We start from the raw sequence: 25,574 nt of genomic DNA, 5'->3' as shown, positions 1-25,574 counted from the left end.
TATCTCAGCACATTCACTTATCACTATTTGTAATGTATGTCTCTCTTTATCCATACTGGAAATAAAAAAAACGATGACACATTAATAGTAAAAACGGACACACAGATGACACACTGATGGCAAAAATGGACACAGTCATGGTAAAAACAGACACACTGATGACACACTGATAGTAAAAACAGACACACTGATGGTAAAAACGGACATACTGATGGTAAAAATGGACATACTGATGGTAAAAATGGACACACTGATGACACACTGATGGTAAAAATAGACACACTGATGGTAAAAACATACACACTGATAACACACTGATGCTAAAAACAGACACACTGATGGTAAAATCGGACACACTGATGGTAAAAACGGACACACCACACTGATCACACACTGATGGTAAAAACGGACATACTGATGGTAAAAATGGACATACTGATGGTAAAAACGGACACACTGATGACACACTGATGGTAAAAACAGACACACTGATGACACAGTGATGGTAAAAATGGACACACTGATGGTAAAAACAGACACACTGATGACACACTGATGGTAAAAATGGACACACTGATGGTAAAAACAGACACACTGATGACACAATGATGGTAAAAACGGACACACTGATGGTAAAAACAGACACACTGATCACACACTGATGGTAAAAACGGACACAATGATGGTAAAAACGGACACACTGAACACACACTGATGGTAAAAACGGACACACTGATGGTAAAAAAGGACACACTGATGACGCACTGATGTTAAAACCGGACACACTGATGGTAAAAACAGACACACTGAAGACACAATGATGGTAAAAACAGACAAAATGATGACACTGGTACTGTTTTTTTACGTACATGTTTTATACAGATGTGTGAAGGATACATTGAGGATGGCAAAGCCATGTCAACCAATATGTCATCAAACAAATTCACAATTTCTGACTAGGTATACATTTAGAAAGGTATTTTCTACATAATAACTGTATTCAAAATAAAAAATGGGAGAAGCCAGCGCTGCTTATGGTCAGAACGCAATACATAAAGTGCACATGCACATATTAATTTCTAACTGTATTTCAAAATGAGACATTTAGCAAACAATTGATCAATTCTTTGAGCCACCCCGCCACGCCAATAACTGGATTACACCAACCAGGGGCTATTAAAATTACACCTTTTTTCTTGAATACATTTTGTACATTAACCTAATAATTTAGCATAAGCAATAAGTACGTAAAAGAAAATCAATTTTTAAAACAATAAGTATCAATGCTATGTCATTAACCATACTTATAGGACCAGTAGTGTCATCCATAGTCTTCTTAATCCCTTCTGTAACCAATTCTGGCCTACAAAATAAAAAGGTGATATTGGCTAGTTTTAGTTTAAAGGTTGTAGTTATACAAGTACTGTAAGTTGCAAAGGTAAACCGATGTAGCAGAACTGAATTGATCAAAACCGCAAAATAGATTTGGTATTATCAGTTGTGTGACGTTGGACTGCAGATAAGGGACATCATAATGTGTAAAAGGGGCTATGGTCACCATCATACTGAGTTTTGGGAAAATGTACAGTGAGGGCATCATGGAGGGAGTTATGGGGCATCATACTATATATAGAGGACTATGGAAAATCATACTGTAAGTCATCTTAATGTGTATAGTAGGGTATGGGCCATCAAGTAGTAATAGTCGCCATATTACTGTGTGTGTGGGACTAGGTTGCCATTATCCTGTGTCTTAAGAAGCCTTGGGGCCTTCATATTGAGTATAGGGGACTATGGTCATCATCATACTGTGTGTGGGGGCTAAGGTGGCCATTATACTGTGTATAATATAGGGGAATCATAATGTGTATGGCACCATCATACTGTGTATGGGGACATCATACTGGGCATCTGTGTATGGGGACATCATACTGGGCATCTGTGGCTGAAGAAGGGAAGCACGATATAAATAGGACACAGTAAAAAGAAGGAGTAGTTTAGAAATGGATCATTACAGAGTTGGGGACACAATGAAGATGGGGACAGACTGGAGAGAGCAGCACGAGGGACAATGTGAAGAAAGGGACAGCATGGGGGAAACAAAATGGTACAGCAAGAAGGAAAGTGTGGCTATAGTTTATAAGAGGGACAAAGCGAAGGTTATAGGAAATAAAGGGTGATGGTGCTTTATCATAGTTTACAAGGGCGGACAGTGTTGAGGTTATGGTTCATAAGGGTGGACGGTGTGGAGGCCATAGGTTATAAGGGCAGATGTGTTGAGGTTAAAATTTATAAGGGTGGATTGTGTGGTGGTTATAGATCATGACAGATGATATTTGTTAAAGTTCATAAGGGTGAACAGTGTGGAAGCTATAGTTCATAAGTGTGGACCGTAATGAAACTAGCATGGAGACTATAGTTCATGAGGGTGGATAATGTAGAGACTGCAGTTCATAAGGGTGGATGGTGTGGAGGATATATTTCATAAGGGGTGATGGAGTCTTATAGTTATAGTTCATAAAGGCGGACAGTGTGGAGGTAATATTTTAGAGAAGAGTATAGTGTGGAAGCTATGTGTCGTAAGAGGGACAGTGTGGGAGTCATATTTTGTGCGTGGAGCACAGTGAGATGCAAACACTATTCAAGGGCTCAGAGTAGGGCACATATTTTTATGCAGAAGTATTATGATGACAGAGTTATCTTTAAGGCTGCCAATTTGGCATGTGCTGCAGAAGACGCTGTAGAAGACCGGAGAAGAGGGAAGTTTGCAGAGATGAGATGTAGTATCAAAAGTCATATGGTGTCTGGACCAGATGGAAACAAAAGGGATAAAAACAACTCCAATTAGAGAAGATGTTACCTATAAGGTATCTGGGTGTAAATATTTATTTGTGATACTGCCTGTGTTTCCTGTATGGTCTGCTGTCTGGGTCTGGTTGGAAATGTTTGGTTTTGGCTTGAGGGCCAAGATCAAAGCACTATCCCATGAGTGCTGCAGCACATCTATAGTTTTGGGTCTCCTGTAGCACTCAGTTAGGAATTAATCACAAATAATTTACTTATTGTAAAGTGCTGTACAATTTCAATACAATTATGTAGCCATTAACAATAAGCAAAAAAATTGCACTTGAGTTCTAATTTTGTAATGGAAATAACCTGCAATTTGAGTCACCCAGCCATAATAATCACATACCTCCCACAGGAAGCATGAAATGGTGTCATGCTGCATGGGTGCATCTTGACAATTGTGATGTGGCCTCAGATTTACTACTCTGAGTCTCCTCTATATACAATTGCACTTGCCTGTACATCACTCCTCAGACCCTCTATCTACAGCTCCAGCCTGCAGTTCACTGCACCTCAGACCCTTTGTATAGAGCACCATCACTACTCAACCCCTATATACGCTGCCTACATCTGCAGAGGATCACTACTCAGCCTCTCTATACATAACACTATCTGTAGTACAATACTCCTTAGCCCCTGTATACAACCTCCATCTGCAGTACATCACTCCTCAGCCCCTGTATACAGCCTCCATCTGCATTACATCACTTCTCAGGCCCTGTATACAGTCTCAATCTGCAGTACATCACTCCTCAGCCCCTGTATACAGCCTCCATCTGCAGTACATCACTCCTCAGCCCCTGTATACAGCCTCCATCTGCAGTACATCACTCCTCAGGCCCTGTATGCAGCCTCCATCTGCATTACATCACTCCTCAGGCCCTGTATGCAGTCTTCATCTGCAGTACATCACTCCTCAGTCCCTGTATGCAGCCTCCATCTGCAGTACATCACTCCTCAGCCCCTGTATACAGCCTCCATCTGCAGTACATCACTCCTCAGCCCCTGTATACAGCCTCCATCTGCAGTACATCACTCCTCAGCCCCTGTATACAGTCTCCATCTGCATTACATCACTCCACAGCCCCTGTATACAGCCTCCATCTGCATTACATCACTCCTCAGCCCCTGTATGCAGTCTCCATCTGCAGTACATCACTCCTCAGCCCCTGTATGCAGTCTCCATCTGCATTACATCGCTCCTCAGCCCCCGTATGCAGCCTCATCTGCATTACATCACTCTTCAGCCCCTGTATACAGTCTCCATCTGCAGTACATCGCTCCTCAGCCCCTGTATACACAGCCTTCATCTGCAGTACATCACTCCTCAGCCCCTGTATACAGTCTCCATCTGCATTACATCACTCCTCAGCCCCTGTATACAGTCTCCATATGCATTACATCACTCCTCAGCCCCTGTATACAGTCTCCATCTGCAGTACATCGCTCCTCAGCCCCTGTATACACAGCCTTCATCTGCAGTACATCACTCCTCAGCCCCTGTATACAGTCTCCATCTGCATTACATCACTCCTCAGCCCCTGTATACAGTCTCTATCTGCAGTACATCGCTCCTCAGCCTCTGTATACACAGCCTTCATCTGCAGTACATCACTCCTCAGCCCCTGTATACACAGCCTCCATCTGCAGTACATCACTCCTCAGCCCCTGTATACAGTCTCCATCTGCATTACATCACTCCTCAGCCCCTGTATACACAGCCTCCATCTGCAGTACATCACTCCTCAGTCTTTGTATACAGTCTCCATCTGCAGTACATCGCTCCTCAGCCCCTGTATACACAGCCTTCATCTGCAGTACATCACTCCTCAGCCCCTGTATACACAGTCTCCATCTACAGCACATCACTCCTCAGCCCTTGTATGCAGCCTCCATCTGCAGTACATCACTCCTCAGCCCCTGTATACAGCCTCCATCTGCAGTATATCACTCCTCAGCCCCTGTATGCAGTCTCCATCTGCAGTACATCACTCCTCAGCCCCTGTATGCAGCCTCCATCTGCATTACATCACTCCTCAGGCCCTGTATGCAGTCTCCATCTGCAGTACATCACTCCTCAGCCCCTGTATACAGTCTCCATCTGCATTACATCACTCCTCAGCCCCTGTATACAGTCTCCATCTGCAGTACATCACTCCTCAGCCCCTGTATACAGCCTCCATCTGCAGTACATCACTCCTCAGCCCCTGTATGCAGTCTCCATCTGCAGTACATCACTCCTCAGCCCCTGTATGCAGCCTCCATCTGCATTACATCACTCCTCAGCCCCTGTATACAGTCTCCATCTACAGTACATCACTCCTCAGCCCCTGTATGCAGTCTCCATCTGCATTACATCGCTCCTCAGCCCCTGTATACAGCCTCCATCTGCAGTACATCACTCCTCAGCCCCTGTATGCAGCCTCCATCTGCATTACATCACTCCTCAGCCCCTGTATAGTCTCCATCTTCAGTACATCACTCCTCAGCCCCTGTATGCAGTCTCCATCTGCATTACATCGCTCCTCAGCCCCGTATGCAGTCTCCATCTGCATTACATCGCTCCTCAGCCCCATATGCAGTCTCCATCTTCAGTACATCAATCCTCAGCCCCTGTATGCAGCCTCCATCTGCAGTACATCACTCCTCAGCCCCTGTATACAGTCTCCATCTGCAGTACATCACTCCTCAGCCCCTGTATGTAGCCTCCATCTGCAGTACATCACTCCTCAGCCCCTGTATACAGTCTCCATCTGCATTACATCACTCCTCAGCCCCTGTATAGTCTCCATCTTCAGTACATCACTCCTCAGCCCCTCTATGCAGTCTCCATCTGCATTACATCGCTCCTCAGCCCCGTATGCAGTCTCCATCTGCAGTACATCGCTCCTCAGCCCCTGTATACACAGCCTTCATCTGCAGTACATCACTCCTCAGCCCCTGTATGCAGTCTCCACCTGCAGTACATCACTCCTCAGACCCTGTATGCAGCCTCCATCTGCATTACATCACTCCTCAGCCCCTGTATAGTCTCCATCTTCAGTACATCACTCCTCAGCCCCTGTATGCAGTCTCCATCTGCATTACATCGCTCCTCAGCCCCGTATGCAGTCTCCATCTGCATTACATCGCTCCTCAGCCCCGTATGCAGTCTCCATCTTCAGTACATCAATCCTCAGCCCCTGCATGCAGCCTCCATCTGCAGTACATCACTCCTCAGCCCCTGTATACAGTCTCCATCTGCAGTACATCACTCCTCAGCCCCTGTATGTAGCCTCCATCTGCAGTACATCACTCCTCAGCCCCTGTATACAGTCTCCATCTGCATTACATCACTCCTCAGCCCCTGTATAGTCTCCATCTTCAGTACATCGCTCCTCAGCCCCGTATGCAGTCTCCATCTGCATTACATCGCTCCTCAGCCCCGTATGCAGTCTCCATCTTCAGTACATCAATCCTCAGCCCCTGTATACAGTCTCCATCTTCAGTACATCAATCCTCAGCCCCTGTATGCAGCCTCCATCTGCAGTACATCACTCCTCAACCCCTGTATACAGTCTCTATCTGCAGTACATCACTCCTCAGCCCCTGTATGTAGCCTCCATCTGCAGTACATCACTCCTCAGCCCCTGTATACAGTCTCCATCTGCAGTACATCACTCCTCAGCCCCTGTATACAGTCTCCATCTGCAGTACATCACTCCTCAGCCCCTGTATGCAGTCTCCATCTGCATTGCATCGCTCCTCAGCCCCTGTATGCAGTCTCCATCTGCAGTACCTCACTCCTCAGCCCCTGTATGCAGCCTCCATCTGCAGGACATCACTCCTCAGCCCCTGTATACAGCCTCCATCTGCATTACATCACTCCTCAGCCCCTGTATGCAGCCTCCATCTGCATCACATCACTCCTCAGCCCCTGTATACAGTCTCTATCTGCAGTACATCACTCCTCAGCCCCTGTATGCAGCCTCCATCTGCATTACATCACTCCTCAGCCCCTGTATACAGTCTCCATCTGCAGTACATCACTCCTCAGCCCCTGTATGCAGCCTCCATCTGCAGTACATCACTCCTCAGCCCCTGCATGCAGTCCCCATCTGCAGTACATCGCTCCTCAGCCCCTGTGTACAGTCTCCATCTGCAGTACATCACTCCTCAGCCCCTGTATGCAGCCTCAATCTGCATTAAAATCGCTCCTCAGCCCCTGTATGCAGTCTCCATCTGCAGTACATCACTCCTCAGCCCCTGTATGCAGCCTCAATCTGCATTACATCACTCCTCAGCCCCTGTATGCAGTCTCCATATGCATTAAAATCACTCCTCAGCCCCTGTACGCAGTCTCCATCTGCAGTACATCACTCCTCAGCCCCTGTATAGTCTCCATCTGCATTACATCACTCCTCAGCCCCTGTATACAGTCTCCACCTGCATTACATCACTCCTCAGCCCCTGTATACAGTCTCCATCTGCATTAAAATCACTCCTCAGCCCCTGTATACAGTCTCCACCTGCATTACATCACTCCTCAGCCCCTGTATACAGTCTCCATCTGCAGTACATGACTCTTCAGCCCGATATACTATATGCAGTCTCATCTGCATTACGTCGCATCTCTCAATCCCGCGCTTCTCTCTGGTGAGTAGGAAGAGGCATGTCTTCAGACATGTACAGCGTGATGATAAATGCAAACTTATTTCCCATCCTGGGTGGTGTCAAATTTAGAGGTACAGCGCTGCAGAGGCACATGACAGCCAGGCAGTCATAACAAATTGCTATCCTAGTAACTTTTGAGGGCTGCCAGGCCAGCAGGTGCCTCAGTAGTGCTTTACCTTACTTTAAGTCAACTGAATTCGCATCACAATCTGTAAGATGCTGCTGTGATGTGATCAAATGCTAGGTACAGCATGACTGAGGCACTCAGCAGCTAGTGAGCCTTAAATAGTCACTAGGGGACCAGCCTGGGAGGGGGGGGGACATCTTCACCTCTGCCCTCTGACAGCCATCTGTAGTTTTATGATTGCTGGAGACAACTGGCAGCATCCATGTATCACTGTTAAGTATATACTGGGAGTTGTAGTTTCATGTGATGCCAATGTATATTGTGGGGGCTGACAGCAGTTGATCGCTGTATTAAACTTGGTGCTATATTCATTTATTGATCTTGGTTCTGTTGCTGTATTCCTATGGTTCTGGTGATGCATTGATATACTGACGGTTGTCCTGGTGCTGTTTTCATGTACTGATGATGGTATTCGTGATATTTTCATGTACTGATGGTAGTTCTGGCAATGTATTCAAGTACTGATGATGGTATTGGTGTAGTATTCCTTCACAGGAGACAGTGATTTGTTCTATTTACTGCAATACTATAGTATTACAGTATACGTATATAATATCAGCAATTAGAGGATCACAGGTTAAAGTTCCCTAAGGGGACTAAACAGTAACAATGAATAATGTAAAAAGAAAACTTCAAAAACAATGATGAAATTACAATTGTTCACTGATGGTTTAAAATGCACTGTGGGAGTGGCGCCATTTCAATTTTTTCCTCAGGCAGCAGAAAAGCTAGAATCAACCTTGCCTAATAGGGTATATTGGTGACACAGAACAGGTGTCCTCTTCCAGAGATTTTCAGCAAATCATTTCTTCTACTTTGGAAGACTCAGTGTGAAAATGTATTTATATGGTCACTGCCGGGGAAATGTGTGACCACATTGCTAAATATGATGATGACATACTCTAGTAAGGTTGCATAAATATACATGAATTCTGTAAATAGAGGGGTAGAAGTGGAATAGGACCTGTGGAAAATATTTCAAAGTCATCGTTGAGTTCATAATATGTCAGAAGTTGTTGAAGATATGATGTATATTTAGCACACAAATGAAGACGGGCTCAATTTCAGGATTACCTTTTTATCACAAACTGAATAGCATCGCTGTTTTCCAATATTTTTCTAAGCTTTGTAATTCTAAAACAATTAGGTCTCCGAAATGAGACTCCATCAGGTAGGCCCACAACATATAGATCTTCTGGGTACATCAAGAATTTTGCATATGGCACTTTAACAGGGTGTGTAGAACCAATTGCTTTTGCTGTTCAAAAATAAATAATAAATGTTAATTTACGAGTGTATGTGAAAAAAAAAATAGAAAGAAAACAGTAAAATAAAATTTGATAATTAGGCCAAGATTTAAATCAAGCAGGAAAGAGCTAACAAGCATCTAGGGTCCAAAAGTGTAGGAAAAGTGTCTTGCAACAATGTCAAAGGTAGACAGAGGAAATGTGAATTATTACTTACCATATTTTTTATTAAACATATTCTCAACTTGTTTTCTTAGTTGTCGAATAATATCTCCAATGCCTTCTTGATGCACAAAAGAAAAGTATTACAATTTTATACATTACTTCATCTTGATTACTAAAAGAGGCACATACTACAACAGTAACCAAATCATAAAAAGTATTAATAAACAGCATATATTTATATAGACTGAACAAAACTATGATATACTAGATGTTTCCAGCCAGCTAACGCTCGGCATGCTCATTGCTATCTAATTAACGCTGCTGGTGATTAAACTAAAGTAAATAATGACAACATTCAATAGTGCTTACGCAGGTGGTAAATTAACTTAAAATGGAGTTAATAACAATAGTGTGGTGATGTGTTGGGGGCGGGATTATGTGTGGTGATGTGGTGGGGGGCGGGATTATATCTGGTGATGTGGTGGGGGGTGGGATTATGTGTGGTAATGGGGTAGGGGGCGGGACTATGTGTGGTAATGGGGTGGGGGGGATTATGTGTGGTAATGGGGTGGGGGGGCAGGATTATGTGTGGTAATGGGGTGGGGGGGCGGGATTATGTGTGGTGATGTGTTGGGGGGCAGGATTATGTGTGGTAATGGGGTGGGGGGCGGGATTATGTTTGGTGATGTGTTGGGAGGGCGGGACTATGTGTGGTGATGTGGTGGGGGGCGGGATTATGTGGTGATGTGGTGGGGGGCGTGATTATATGTGGTGATGTAATGGGGGGGCGGGATTGTGTGTGGTAATGTGGTGAGGGGCGGGATTATGTGTAGTAATGTGGTGGGGGGCGGGATTATGTGTGGTGATGTGGTGGGGGGTGGGATTATGTGTGGTAATGTGGTGGGGGGCGGGATTATGTGTATGAATGTGGTGGGGGGCGGGATTATGTGTGGTGATGTGGTGGGGGGCTGGATTATGTGTGGTTATGTGGTGGGGGCAGGATTATGTGTGGTAATGTGGTGGGGAGGCGGGATTATGTGTGGTAATGTGGTGGGGGGGCGAGATTATGTGTGGAAATGTGGTGGGGGGTGGGATTACGTGTGGTAATGTGGTGGGGGCGGGATTATCTGTGGGAATGTGGTGGGGGGCGGGATTATGTGTGGTGATGTGGTGGGGGGGCTGGATTATGTGTGGTAATGTGGTGGGGGGTGGGATTATGTGTGGGAATGTGGTGGGGGGCGGGATTATGTGTGGTGATGTGGTGGGGGGTTGGATTATGTGTGGTAATGTGGTGGGGGGCGGGATTATGTGTGGTAATGTGGTGGGGTGGCTGGATTATGTGTGGTAATATGGTGGGGGACAGGATTATGTGTGGTAATGTGGTGGGGGGGCGGGATTATGTGTGGTAATGTGGTGGGGGGGCCGGGATTATGTGTGGTAATGGGGTGGGGGGGATTATGTGTGGTAATGGGGTGGGGGGGCAGGATTATGTGTGGTAATGGGGTGGGGGGGCGGGATTATGTGTGGTGATGTGTTGGGGGGCAGGATTATGTGTGGTAATGGGGTGGGGGGCGGGATTATGTTTGGTGATGTGTTGGGAGGGCGGGGCTATGTGTGGTGATGTGGTGGGGGGCGGGATTATGTGGTGATGTGGTGGGGGGGCGTGATTATATGTGGTGATGTAATGGGGGGGCGGGATTGTGTGTGGTGATGTGGAGGGGGGGCGGGATTATGTGTGGTGATGTGGTAGGGGGTGGGATTATGTGTGGTAATGTGGTGAGGGGCGGGATTATGTGTAGTAATGTGGTGGGGGGCGGGATTATGTGTGGTGATGTGGTGGGGGGTGGGATTATGTGTGGTAATGTGGTGGGGGGCGGGATTATGTGCATGAATGTGGTGGGGGGCGGGATTATGTGTGGTGATGTGGTGGGGGGCTGGATTATGTGTGGTTATGTGGTGGGGGCAGGATTATGTGTGGTAATGTGGTGGGGAGGCGGGATTATGTGTGGTAATGTGGTGGGGGGGCGAGATTATGTGTGGAAATGTGGTGGGGGGTGGGATTACGTGTGGTAATGTGGTGGGGGCGGGATTATCTGTGGGAATGTGGTGGGGGGCGGGATTATGTGTGGTGATGTGGTGGGGGGGCTGGATTATGTGTGGTAATGTGGTGGGGGGCGGGATTATGTGTGGGAATGTGGTGGGGGGCGGGATTATGTGTGGTGATGTGGTGGGGGGGCTGGATTATGTGTGGTAATGTGGTGGGGGGCGGGATTATGTGTGGTAATGTGGTGGGGTGGCTGGATTATGTGTGGTAATGTGGTGGGGGACAGGATTATGTGTGGTAATGTGGTGGGGGGGCGGGATTATGTGTGGTAATGTGGTAGGGGGGCGGGATTATGTGTGGTAATGTGGTGGGGGGGCCGGGATTATGTGTGGTAATGTGGTGGGGGGGCGGGATTATGTGTGGTGATGTGGTGGGGGGCGGGATTATGTGTGGTAATGGGGTGGGATTATGTGTGGTAATGTAGTGGGGGGCAGGATTATGTGTGGCAATGTGGTAGGAGGCGGGATTATGTGTGGTAATGTGGGGGGGCGGGATTATGTGTAGTAATGTGGTGGGGGGCGGGATTATGTGTGGTGATGGGGTGCGGGGGCAGGATTATGTGTAGTAATGTGGTGGGGTGGCGGGATTATGTGTGGTAATGTTGTGGGGGGGCGGGATTATGTGTGGTAATGTGGTGGGGGGGCGGGATTATGTGTGGTGATGTGGTGGGGGGCGGGATTATGTGTGGTGATGTGGTGGGGGGCGGGATTATGTGTGGTAATCTGGTGGGGGGTGGGATTAAATGTGGTAATGTGGTGGGGGGAGGGTTTATCTGTGGTAATGTGGTGGGTGGCGGGATTATCTGTGGTAATTTGGTGGGGGGCAGGATTATGTGTGGTAATGTGGTGGGGGTGGGATTATGTGTGGTGATGTGGTGGGGGGCTGGATTATCTGTGGTAATGTGGTGTGGGGCGGGATTATGTGTGGTAATGTGGTGGGGGGCGGGATTATGTGTAGTAATGTGGTGGGATTATGTCTGGTAATGTGGTGGGGGGTGGGATTATGTGTAGTAATGTGGTGGGGGGGCGGGATTATGTGTGGTAATGTGGTGGGGGGTGGGATTATGTGTGGTGATGTGGTGGGGGGCTGGATTATCTGTGGTAATGTGGTGTGGGGCGGGATTATGTGTGGTAATGTGGTGGGGGGCGGGATTATGTGTAGTAATGTGGTGGGATTATGTGTGGTAATGTGGTGGGGGGTGGGATTATGTGTAGTAATGTGGTGGGGGGGCGGGATTATGTTTGGTGATGTGTTGGGAGGGCGGGACTATGTGTGGTGATGTGGTGGGGGGCGGGATTATGTGGTGATGTGGTGGGGGGCGTGATTATATGTGGTGATGTAATGGGGGGGCGGGTGTTGTGGATTCTGTTTGTGGGCTCCCTCTGGTGGTTACTGCTGGTACTGGGTGACTTTGGTGGGTTGCGGCCTTTGGTTTCCACCTGTCCATCAGAGGCTGGGTGTTTCCTATTTTACCTGGCCTTTCTGTCATTCCCTTGCCGGCTATCAATGTATTCAGATGTGCTCTGTTTGGTTCCTGCCTACCTGCTCCCAGATCTTTCAGGATAAGCTAAGTGCTGATTTTCAGTTGTTTGGTTTTTTGTCCAGCTTGCTTATTATGTCTCTATGCTAGCTGGTAGCTCTAGTGGACTGAGGTTCTCCCCATGTGCCATGAGTTGGCACATGGGTTCTTGTAATCTCAGGATGGTTTTTTGATTAGGGTTTTTTGCTGACCGCTCAGACCCCTTTTGTATCGTTCTGCTTTCTAGTTTACAGCGGGCCTCAATTTGCTAAACCTATATATATCATCTCTATGTGTGTGCCTTCCTCTCATTTCACCGTCAATACATGTGGGGGGCAACTATACCTTTTGGGGTTCATTCCTCTGGAGGCAAGTGAGGTCTTTATTTTCTCTGTAGTGCTAGTTAGCTCTTAGGCTGGTGCGTGGCGTCTAGAACCAACGTAGGCACGCTCCCTGGCTATCTCTAGTTGCGTTTGTCAGGCGTAGGGCAGCGGTCAGCCCAGGTTCCATCACCCTAGAGCTCGTCCGTTATATATTTGTACCTTGCTTGTCCTGTGCTATCCCTAGCCATTGGGATTCATGACAGGCGGGATTGTGTGTGGTGATGTGGAGGGGGGGCGGGATTATGTGTGGTGATGTGGTGGGGGGCGGGATTATGTGTGGTAATGTGGTGGGGGATGGGATTATGTGTGGTAATGTGGTGGGGGCGGGATTATGTGTAGTATTGTGGTGGGATTATGTGTGGTAATGTGGTGGAGGGTGGGATTATGTGTAGTAATGTAGTGGGGTGGCGGGATTATGTGTGGTAATGTGGTGGGGGGGCGGGATTATGTGTGGTGATGTGGTGGGGGGCGGGATTATGTGTGGTGATGTGGTGGGGGCGGGATTATGTGTGGTACTGTGGTGGGGGGCGGGATTATGTGTGGTAATGTGGGGGGGCGGGATTATGTGTGGTAATGGGGTGGGGGGGGCGGGATTATGTGTGGTGATGTGGTGGGGGCAGGATTATGTGTGGTGATGTGGTGGGGGCGGGATTATGTGTGGTAATGTGGTGGGGGGCGGGATTATGTGTGGTAATGTGGTGGGGGCGGGATTATGTGTGGTGATGTGGTGGGGGGGCTGGATTATCTGTGGTAATCACACAGACAGGGATCGTCGAACGGTGTGCTGCCTACCTGGCGCTCGAGTCCGACACATCGCTGATCGGGTGGACAGATTACTGGGAGGGGCTGGTGAGGACCCAGCGGTCATGGTGCACATTGGCACAAATGACAAAGTTAGAGGTAGGTGGAAGGTCCTTAAAGATGATTTCAGGGAATTAGGCTGCAAGCTGAAAGCAAGGACCTCCAACGTGGTATTTTCCGAAATACTGCCTATACCACGTGCCACGCCAGAGAGGCAACGGGAGATTAGGGAGGTTAATAAGTGGCTCAAGAATTGGTGTAGGAAGGAGGGGTTTGGGTTCCTGCAGAACTGGGCCGACTTCTCAGTTGGCTACAGGCTCTACGCTAGGGACGGGCTGCACCTCAATGGGGAAGGTGCAGCTGTGCTGGGGGAGAAAATGGTTAGAAGGTTGGAGGAGTGTTTAAACTAGGGATTGGGGGGGAGGGTATTCATTTTATAGGAGGGGAAGATAGTGCAGATAGAGACATGGGCACAAATAAGGAAGTTGGGGGTGGTGGTGGCATGGGGGGTGGGGTTAGAACAGTTAGTAATTTAAGAAAGAATAGAGGTACAGAGAGGAACATCACGTGCATGTATACTAATGCCAGAAGCCTCGCCAACAAAATGGAGGAATTAGAACTAATGTTGTTGGAGCATAATTATGACATGGTGGGGATATCTGAGACGTGGCTGGATGAGAGCCATGACTGGGCTGTTAACTTGCAGGGCTATAGCCTGTTCAGAAATGACCGTACAGATAAGCGAGGGGGTGGGGTGTGTCTATATGTAAAATCTTCCTTAAAACCCATCCTGCGTGATAATATAGGTGAATTTAATGAAAATGTAGAGTCCCTGTGGGTGGAGATAAGGGGAGGGGGAAAAAATAATAAATTACTGATAGGGGTTTGTTATAAATCTCCAAAACTAATGGAAGCAATGGAGAATATCCTCATAAAGCAAATAGATGAAGCTGCGACTCAAGGAGAAGTCATTATTATGGGGGACTTCAACTACCCTGAAATAGATTGGGGAACAGAAACCTGCAGTTCCAGCAAAGGTAATCGGTTTTTGACTACTATGAGAGACAACTACCTTTCACAACTGGTTCAGGACCCAACAAGGAGGGGGGCACTGCTAGACCTAATATTAACCAACAGGCCAGACCGCATATCAAATATAAGTGTTGGGGGTCACTTGGGGAATAGTGATCACAAAATAATAAGTTTTCATGTAACCTTTAATAAGATGGGTAGTAGGGGGGTGACAAGGACACTAAACTTCAGGAGGGCAAATTTCCAACGGATGAGAGAGGATCTTGGTGTAATTAACTGGGACGATATCCTGAGACATAAAAGTACACAAAGAAAATGGGAGATGTTTATTAGCATCCTGGATAGGACCTGTGCACAGTATATACCGTATGGGAATAAACATACTAGAAATAGGAGGAAACCAATATGGCTAAATAGAGCTGTAAGGGGCGCAATAAGGGACAAAAAGAAAGCATTTAGAGAATTAAAGGAAGTAGGTAGTGAGGAGGCATTAAATAAATACAAAAAATTAAATAAATTATGTAAAAAGCAAATCAAGGCAGCAAAGATTGAGACAGAGAGACTCATTGCCAGAGAGAGTAAAAATAATCCCAAAATATTCTTTAACTATATAAATAGTAAGAAACTAAAAAATGACAGTGTTGGCCCCCTTAAAAATAGTCTGGGTGAAATGGTGGATGAGGATGAGGAAAAAAGCCAATATGCTAAATGACTTTTTTTCATCAGTATTTACAAAAGAAAATCCCATGGCAGACAAAATGACTAGTGATAAAAATTCCCCATCAAATGTCACCTGCTTAACCCAGCAGGAAGTACAGCGGCGTCTAAAAATAACTAAAATTGACAAATCTCCGGGCCCGGATGGGATACACCCCCGAGTACTGCAGGAACTAAGTACAGTCATTGATAGACCATTATTTTTAATCTTTAAAGACTCCATAATAACAGGGTCTGTACCACAGGACTGGCGTATAGCAAATGTGGTGCCAATATTCAAAAAAGGGGCAAAAACTGAACTCGGTAATTATAGGCCAGTAAGCTTAACCTCTACTGTGGGTAAAATCCTGGAGGGCATTCTAAGGGATACTATACTGGAGTATCTGAAGAGGAATAACCTCATGACCCAGTATCAGCACGGGTTTACTAGGGACCGTTCATGTCAGACTAATTTGATCAGCTTCTATGAAGAGGTAAGTTCCGGACTGGACCAAGGGAACCCAGTGGACATAGTGTATATGGACTTTTCCAAAGCTTTTGATACGGTGCCACACAAAAGGTTGTTACATAAAATGAGAGTAATGGGGATAGGGGAAAATATGTGTAAGTGGGTTGAGAGCTGGCTCAGGGATAGGAAACAAAGGGTGGTTATTAATGGAGCACACTCGGACTGGGTTGCGGTTAGCAGTGGGGTACCACAGGGGTCAGTATTGGGCCCTCTTCTTTTTAACATATTTATTAATGACCTTGTAGGGGGCATTCAGAGTAGAATTTCAATATTTGCAGATGACACTAAACTCTGCAGGGTAATCAATACAGGGGAGGACAATTTTATATTACAGGATGATTTATGTAAACTAGAAGCTTGGGCTGATAAATGGCAAATGAGCTTTAATGGGGATAAATGTAAGGTCATGCACTTGGGTAGAAGTAATAAGATGTATAACTATGTGCTTAATTCTAAAACTCTGGGCAAAACCGTCAATGAAAAAGACCTGGGTGTATGGGTGGATGACAAACTCATATTCAGTGGCCAGTGTCAGGCAGCTGCTACAAAGGCAAATAAAATAATGGGATGCATTAAAAGAGGCATAGATGCTCATGAGGAGAACATAATTTTACTTCTATACAAGTCACTAGTTCGACCACACTTAGAATACTGTGCACAGTTCTGGTCTCCGGTGTATAAGAAAGACATAGCTGAACTGGAGCGGGTGCAGAGAAGAGCGACCAAGGTTATTAGAGGACTGGGGGGTCTGCAATACCAAGATAGGTTATTACACTTGGGGCTATTTAGTTTGGAAAAACGAAGACTAAGGGGTGATCTTATTTTAATGTATAAATACATGAGGGGACAGTACAAAGACCTTTCTGATGATCTTTTTAATCATAGACCTGAGACAGGGACAAGGGGGCATCCTCTACGTCTGGAGGAAAGAAGGTTTAAGCATAATAACAGACGCGGATTCTTTACTGTAAGAGCAGTGAGACTATGGAACTCTCTGCCGTATGATGTTGTAATGAGTCATTCATTAATTAAATTTAAGAGGGGACTGGATACCTTTCTGGTAAAGTATAATGTTACTGGGTATATACACTAGATTCCTTGATAAGGCGTTGATCCAGGGAACTAGTCTGATTGCCGTATGTGGAGTCGGGAAGGAATTTTTTCCCCCAATGTGGAGTTACTCTTTTCCACATGGGTTTTTTTTGCCTTCCTCTGGATCAACATGTTAGGGCAAGTTAGGTTAGGCTATGGGTTGAACTAGATGGACTTACAGTCTTCCTTCAACCTTAATAACTATGTAACTATGTAATGTGGTGGGGGGGCTGGATTATCTGTGGTAATGTGGTGGGGGCGGGATTATGTGTGGTAATATGGTGGGGTGGCGGGATTATGTGTGGTGATGTGGTGGGCGGGCGGGATTATGTGTGGTGATGTGGTGGGGGGGCGGGATTATGTGTGGTAATGTGGTGGGGGGCAGGATTATGTGTGGTGATGTGGTGGGGGGCGGGATTATGTGTGATGATGTGGTGGGCGGGCGGTATTATGTGTGGTAATGTGGTGGGGGCGGGATTATGTGTGGTGATGTGGTGGGGGGCTGGATTATCTGTGGTAATGTGGTGGGGGGCTGGATTATCTGTGGTAATGTGGTGGGGGCGGGATTATGTGTGGTAATATGGTGAGGTGGCGGGATTATGTGTGGTGATGTGGTGGGCGGGCGGGATTATGTGTGGTGATGTGGTGGGGGGCGGGATTATGTATGGTAATGTGGTGGGGGGCAGGATTATGTGTGGTGATGTGGTGGGGGGCTGGATTATCTGTGGTAATGTGGTGTGGGGCGGGATTATGTGTGGTAATGTGGTGGGGGGTGGGATTATGTGTGGTAATGTGGTGGGGGGGCGGGATTATGTGTAGTAATGTGGTGGGATTATGTGTGGTAATGTGGTGGGGGGCTGGATTATGTGTAGTAATGTGGTGGGGGGGCGGGATTATGTGTGGTAATGTGGTGGGGGGCAGGATTATGTGTGGTAATGTGGTGGGGGGTGGGATTATGTGTGGTAATGTGGTGGGGGGGCGGGATTCTGTGGTAATGTGGTGGGGGGCGGGATTATGTGTAGTAATGTGGTGGGATTATGTGTGGTAATGTGGTGGGGGGTGGGATTATGTGTAGTAATGTTGTGGGGTGGCGGGATTATGTGTGGCAATGTGGTGGGGGGGCGGGATTATGTGTGGTGATGTGTTGAAGGGGCGGGATTACGTGTGGTGATGTGGTGGGGGGGCGGGATTATGTGTGGTGATGTGTTGAAGGGGCAGGATTATGTGTGGTGATGTGGTGGGGGGCGGGATTTTGTGTGGTAATGTGGTGGGGCGGGATTGTGTGTGATGTGGTGCGGATTGTGTGTGGTAATGGGGTGGGGTCGGGATTATGTGTGGTGATGTGCTGGGGGCGAGATTGTGCGTGGTGATGTGGTGGGGGCGGGATTGTGTGTGGTAATGGGGTGGGGGGCAGGATTATGTGTGGTGATGTGGTGGGGGCGGAGCTACTGTGCAGGGGGCGGGATTAGCGAGTAATCACGATGCCTCTTATATATATAGATACTATTTACAGTATATCCTTCTGGTACAACCCTTCTGATCAGCCTGTGCTCCTAAGGGCAGTTAATTTTGGGGAAAGCGAGAATCAGACAGGAATTTCAACTGCTACATGAAATGTAGAATTGAATGGTCATTTACTGTACTATAATGATGCCTCGAATCCAATAGAAAGGGAGCTGATTCAACAGAGTACATCACCATTTTGGCTCACAGAGTAGAATCCCCAATGAATGAGCCTCCCTTATGATATTCATATACCATGATTGGGCCCACAGATAAGGAGTGCCTTCATCAGACAACTTTACGGCATATGGACATGAAGTATCTTCATCAAACAACTTTACGGCATATGGACATAGAGTGTCTTCATCAGACAACTTTAAGGCATATGGACATTGAGTGTCTTCATCAGATAACTTTACGCATATGGACATGGAGTGTCTTCACGGCATATGGACATGGAGTGTCTTCATCAGACAACTTTACGGCATATGGACAGAGTGTTTTCATCAGACAACTTTACGGCATATGGACATGGAGTGTCTTCATCAGATAACTTTACGCATATGGACATGGAGTGTCTTCATCAGACAACTTTACGGCATATGGACATGGAGTGTCTTCATCAGATAACTTTACGCATATGGACATGGAATGTCTTCATCAGATAACTTTACGGCATATGGACAGAGTGTTTTCATCAGACAACTTTACGGCATATGGACATGGAGGGTTCTTATTAGACAACTGTAGGGTATATGGACATGGAGTGTCTTCATGGGACAACTTTATGGCATATGGACATGGAGTGTCTTCATCAGACAACCATTTGATAAAAACTAGTAACCTGTCAGATATGTACCCTACCTTAAAGTCATCTAACAGCATATTTGGCAATAACGTAAACTAACGTAAATCATGAACATCTTTCTTCTATTTTCCATTATTAAAAAGGAAAAAGCTGTTGTTTGCCAAATTGATAGACAGTGTAATGAAGTCAGTCATAAGAAGTGTATGGTGGCCAGATTTACATTCTGCTTACATGCAGTAATTATTATGATATTGAATAAATCTATAACAAAAACTGCCCAATGGAAATGCATGTAACAATCAATAATAAACAATTAGTATGGTTTAACATTTATGAAAATTGATTGTCACTGTTTAAAAATAACCATTTCCATTTATTGAATTATAAAATGTAAATTGTCGCTCTCTGACTTGCCAAATGACTAAATCAATGAAATATGCAAACAGAATCACTAGTTACATTTATATAGTAGCTGTAACAGGTTTGGGAGTCAACTATCATTAAAGAAAACTGTAACTGTATGTATGTAGAATTAGAGGCAGATTCTGTTCTCGCAAGAAATATAGCAAAATTTGATGAACAAGTTTGATGAAAACTGGACAGGACCAGAGAGCTTGTGTCAAATCTCATTGTTAAAAGCACATAAAAGAATACTACATCAGTATTCACTTAAAATAAAATATGTGTTTTTGGAGGATAAGGATTTACAAAAGTGGACTGGTGGAAGGGAGTCAAGGAGTGACAATGGTCCATGGCTTAGGGGGTGCAAAATACTTGCCTTCCCTGGGCGATGGCAACCAACGCTACGCCACTGAATGAATCATATCCATTGCATAGTGTGTGCTTCAAATCAGCAATAACATCGACAGATGTAATTCAGACGGAGCATGTTAGGAATGCATCGGCATACAGAGATCTGTCTGGTGACATACATTTAGATGAGTCAAAAAGTTCAAAATAGACAGTAGTTACCATCTACGTGTTTCTCTCCCACTCTGTGAAATCTTGAGCTGTCAGTTATTCCTTTTTCAGAAACTACAAAACAGAGGGAAACTATTGGACCAATACTTAGATTGCATACAGTATGTTCCTATGATTGGTACACTGTATACATGCAAAGAATTCAGAAATATATATATATATATATATATATATATATATATATATATATATATACAGTATATAGACACAATAGATTGTAAAGTTACATACATTCATTTATTATTGGTTGCAATAAATGAAGCAACTTGTGTTACCAGACCCCAGTATAGATAGAAGTGTATGTGACAACTATCCTATGGATTGTGCTTGTGAACCTTATCAAACAACACCACTTATGAGCATCTAAAACTTCCATACACATTAGACTAATGATATCAGTGGGTGCATCTCTCAACCGGTTCAGGAGAGTCCAATTTTGGACTGGACTGCCGACTGCTTTATTCTCCCTGAGAAAAGATGCCAGAAGAGATGTCTATTGCCAGTTTTGTCATAGTAAAACAGGAGCGCTTGGCTGAATGAGCGCTCTTGTGTGTGGGAGAGATGACCGTCAGCTGTATGATCAGCCCAAGCATCGTTTGGCCGACAGCAACCTAGCGTGTATGGAGGCTTTAAGGCTATGTGTCAGCTAAACGTAGCTAGACAAAAAGGCTAATTCGTTAAAGCTTTTACACCACAAAACTGGAATAAAAGCTTCAAAAAGTCACAAATATTTTGTGCAATTGGAAGTTGTGCAATATTTTCCCGAATTTTGCCGTTTTCATGCCAGTTTAAATTGGCTTTGCCAAAATGGAGCTGTGGAGGAGCCAAGGTGGGATGGGTGTACGTCTCTAGTGACGTTTTGGTAGACAGAAATTCTACTCCAGTCTCCAAATGAAGTTGCATTTCTAGCGAGATGCTCGGAGGCACAAGTCAATCAGAAGAGGCGCTGCATTCATTAAGTGGTGGCAAATTTTAATGAATTTGCTGCCTTTTACTACAGCAAGACTGGTGTAGCGGGAGCATGCGCTACACCAGTCTTGATGAAATGGCTCCTATGTATCAGCATCCTATACTTAGCGACGATACCAGTTACAGTTTATGACTTCCTTCATGGATCTGGTACTGGTTAGATGTTTTGTCAAATCATTTAAAAAAGTAAGACTATCCTCTCATATTTTAAGTGGGCCACATTTAAAAAAAGAAAGACTATCCTCTCATATTTTAGGTAGGCCACATTTAAAAAAGCAAGACTATCCTCTCATATTTTAGGTGGGCCACATTTAAAAAAAGTAAGACTGTCCTCTCATATTTTTGGTGGGCCACATTTAAAAAAGTAAGACTATCCTCTCATATTTTAGGTGGGCCACATTTAAAGAAAAGTAAGACTATCCTCTCATATTTTAGGTAGGCCACATTTAAAAAAGTAAGACTATCCTCTCATATTTTAGGTAGGCCATAGAGAAATAATAAGTGTCATCTGACTGCTATCTTCTCCACCTCACTGAACAGGTATTCTATTTATAAGAAGTAATAGAGATAAACAGATAGCTGGCATAACTGACCCCACTTATTCTGAGGGGGACATAAAGAGTAGGCCAGGAGGAAAATAACTATTTTAATAATTGTTTTCCCCAGTGGAGAGACATAAATATACGGCCACGTAGGGTCCATCAGTTTGTTTGCCAGATACAGCACATCTATAAAGGAGCAATAATGTTACACAGACAATGATTTCTTAAATGGGTTCACATAAAACTTTTTGTTCATAAATTGAAAAAGAAAGAATATTGTCCTGCAACCAATATAAACAATGGTTATTATCATTCCACATTCAGGACCATATATACAGATGTGCCCAACCTTACCCTTCAGAAATACGGTTAAACATGGTGGTGTTTTCTACCAGCATTATTTAAACATATAAAACCAACTTCATCTAGGAAAACTGAAAGTCATCTGGTCTTTTTACATACTCCGTGTACAAAAGAAAGGGAGTAAGGCCCCTATCATTAGATATTATACACAACTGACTTTTTATCTTCTGTCCAGACAACGTTCAACTAGCAGGTATGAATGACCTGTCACTGCAGCCCAGTCATCCAGGGTATATAAGCAGGGCATCCATGGAACAATTACATTAATATGTGTAGGTAAAGAAATAAATACAATTCCATAAAAAGATGTAAGGTTTTTTTCTGAACTTTGATACTGATGGTCTACTGTGAGTATAGTCCATCAATAGCAGATATTTGTGGGTCTGGTTCTCAGCACAACAACTTCTTAACTGATTTAAGGGGACAGAGCTCTGCTGTGTCTGGAACTACAATACCAAACACAGCCACTACAAAATATATGGCACTCTGGCGGGTAAATAGCAAAGGGAACATGCCTCATGAAATGCTCTTTCTGAGCACAAAACGTGTTGTAACTAGGTACGGAATGGGGCTGAAACTCAGCCTTGGCATTTGAAATCACACAGGCCCATGCTGTCCCCGTCCCCAAGCACCAGATAGGATATATTATTAATATTACCCTGAATGGAGGAAAGGAAGATTTACTACAAGACCAATATTTCTAATGATTCCCGTGGCATGCTAGGGTAAGTGATGGAGTCAGCGACTTTGTGCTCCATCACAACTCTTAACAGTATTTTGTTAACAACGTACCAGACAAGACAGCCCATGACCGGACAGGCTCTTCTGGCATTTCCCAGAATTGCCAGATGGCCAGTCTGGCCCTGGTTGTAACTGATGAATTATTTTATATAATGGACCTATACTATAGCCTATAGCATTTTTATTCTCTTATTTATTTATTTTTTGTAGTTAAATATTTATTTGATGTAACATTTTTAATAAATATTTGCTCCATAAAATAAGAAAATCTTCTTTTTGCAAGGACCTTAATTTTTTCTTATCCTTTTTTTTCCACCAATTCACACTGGGCCAGATTAGATCATAAACAAAACCATGGGAAGCAGTTCTAGTTATTCAACTATCTCTACAAGAGTTGTGTTGCAATAGAGTTGATAAAGACCATCCTAACAATATACAGTACAATGTCTTAAGCTGGCCATGCACATTAGATGACTGAAGGATGCTTTAGCCGATTACTTGGTTGGCAGCCATGTCAGCTGACACTCCCAAACACAGGAGCGTTCATTCAGTTGAGTGCTCATGTACTCTCTATGAGAAAGACACTGGCTGACATGTTGGTTGGTGTCTTATAAATACGATCAGACATACACAACTGACATCTTTCCTGACCATCAGTCAGCCAGTGCTCCCATACACATTAACCATTAGACTGTCAGCTGAACTCGTAGATAGCGGCAGATTCAGTTGATGTTGGTCTAATGTGTATGAGAGTTTTTACTTACAATACTTCACATGGGATGCGGTCTTTGCCAGTTCTTTTAAAGGGAACCTGTCAGCAGGATTGTGCACAGTAACCTACAACCACTGTCAGGTCGGCGCCATTATACTGATTAAAATGATACCTTGGTTTATGAAATCCGTCTTGTGGTTGTTGTTTAATATTTATTTTCAGCTTTGAGTTAATGATATGCTCATACCTCGGGGCGGCCTGTGGGGGGTCTTCATGATTCATCTGTATGGCTTCTGACAGGTCACTGAACCCTCAGTGACCTGCCCCCTATCGGCGATCGCTGATAGCTGCTACTGCGCAGGCATGTGCGGTGCCATCTTGGAGGAAAAAATTATTTTCTTCTCTAGCAAGATGGCGGCGCCGCAGCCTGCGTAATATCAGCTATCGGATCACCTCTATATACACCAATAGCTGCTACTGCACAGTCTCAGTGAGCACCATTTTAAAATTGATTTTTTCTTTTTTTATACTATCAGGATAACCTCAACCACATTTATTAAAAACACAGTAACCATGCGATTATGCTGCAGCGCAGGTGTCACGGCCGGCACCTGCCTGCAGAAGGGGTTTTTTATTCTTCAGTATTTACAGATATTCATTATGCAAGGGAGGGATCAGTGACCTGTCAGCAGTCTGCATTATGAATACCTAATCAGAGCACCCCATGCAGACTCCCCCCACAGCCCCGCCACGGAGGAAGAGCATATCGTTAACTCAAAACTGAAAATAAAGATTAAGCAACCACCACAAGACGGATTTCATCATCCCAGGTATCATTTTAATCAGTATAACGGCGCCAACCTGACAGTGTCTGTAAGGGTACCGTCTCACAGTGGCACTTTGGTCGCTACGACGGCACGATCCGTGACGTTCCAGCGATATCCATACGATATCGCTGTGTCTGACATGCTACTGCGATCAGGGACCCCGCTGAGAATCGTACGTCGTAGCAGATCGTTTGAAACTTTATTTTGTCGCTGGATCACCCGCTGTCATCGCTGGATCAGTGTGTGTGACACCGATCCAGCGATGTGTTCACTTGTAACCAGGGTAAACATCGGGTTACTAAGCGCAGGGCCGCTGTGAGCGCTGGCCGTAAAGTAAAAGCAGAGCACAGCGGTGACGTCACCGCTGTGCTGTGCTTTACGGCCGGCACTGACACAGTCAGTGCGGGAAGCCGCCGGCGAGGGACGTGGCAGACACCGGAATGTAAGTATGTAGTGTTTTGGGTTTTTTTACATTTACAATGGTAACCAGGGTAAACATCGGGTTACTAAGCGCGGCCCTGCGCTTAGTAACCCGATGTTTACCCTGGTTACCCGGGGACTTCGGCATCGTTGGTCGCCGGAGAGCCGTCTGTGTGACAGCTCCCCAGCGACCACACAACGACTTACCAACGATCACGGCCAGGTCGTATCGCTGGTCATGATCGTTGGTAAATCGTTTAGTGTAACGGTACCCTAAGTTACTGTGCACAATCCTGCTGACAGGTTCCCTTTAAGGATAAACAGTAAGCTGAAAAGGTGAGGGTGCCAGGAGCTTATATCAATGACCTTATCTAAGGATAGGCCAAGGATAGGCTAAGAACAGGCCATGAGAAACCTTATAAATTACAAATAATAAATGTAAAACAATGCTAA

The 25,574-nt window shown here is 45.2% G+C and overlaps 1 protein-coding gene across 5 annotated transcripts in view; it reads right to left on the bottom strand.

Annotated features, from left to right (window-relative positions):
• GTF2IRD1 (GTF2I repeat domain containing 1) overlaps nucleotides 1–25,574 on the bottom strand; it is a 156,292-nt gene that overhangs the window by 31,722 nt on the left and 98,996 nt on the right. For 3 of the 5 annotated variants that reach the window (XM_077296463.1, XM_077296467.1, XM_077296465.1), the window contains 4 exons: nucleotides 20,539–20,601; nucleotides 9,152–9,217; nucleotides 8,762–8,945; nucleotides 1,305–1,363 (listed from right to left, as the gene is read on the bottom strand). In XM_077296463.1, the coding sequence (XP_077152578.1) occupies nucleotides 1,305–1,363; nucleotides 8,762–8,945; nucleotides 9,152–9,217; nucleotides 20,539–20,601 (372 nt within the window). The remainder of the gene's footprint in view (nucleotides 1–1,304; nucleotides 1,364–8,761; nucleotides 8,946–9,151; nucleotides 9,218–20,538; nucleotides 20,602–25,574) is intronic. The other 2 variants (XM_077296466.1, XM_077296468.1) reach the window with 1 other exon arrangement.

The sequence above is a fragment of the Ranitomeya variabilis genome, chromosome 3, assembly GCF_051348905.1.
Source record: "Ranitomeya variabilis isolate aRanVar5 chromosome 3, aRanVar5.hap1, whole genome shotgun sequence".
Classification (NCBI taxonomy): Eukaryota; Metazoa; Chordata; class Amphibia; order Anura; family Dendrobatidae; genus Ranitomeya; species Ranitomeya variabilis.
This window is presented reverse-complemented; position numbering and strand designations above follow the sequence as displayed.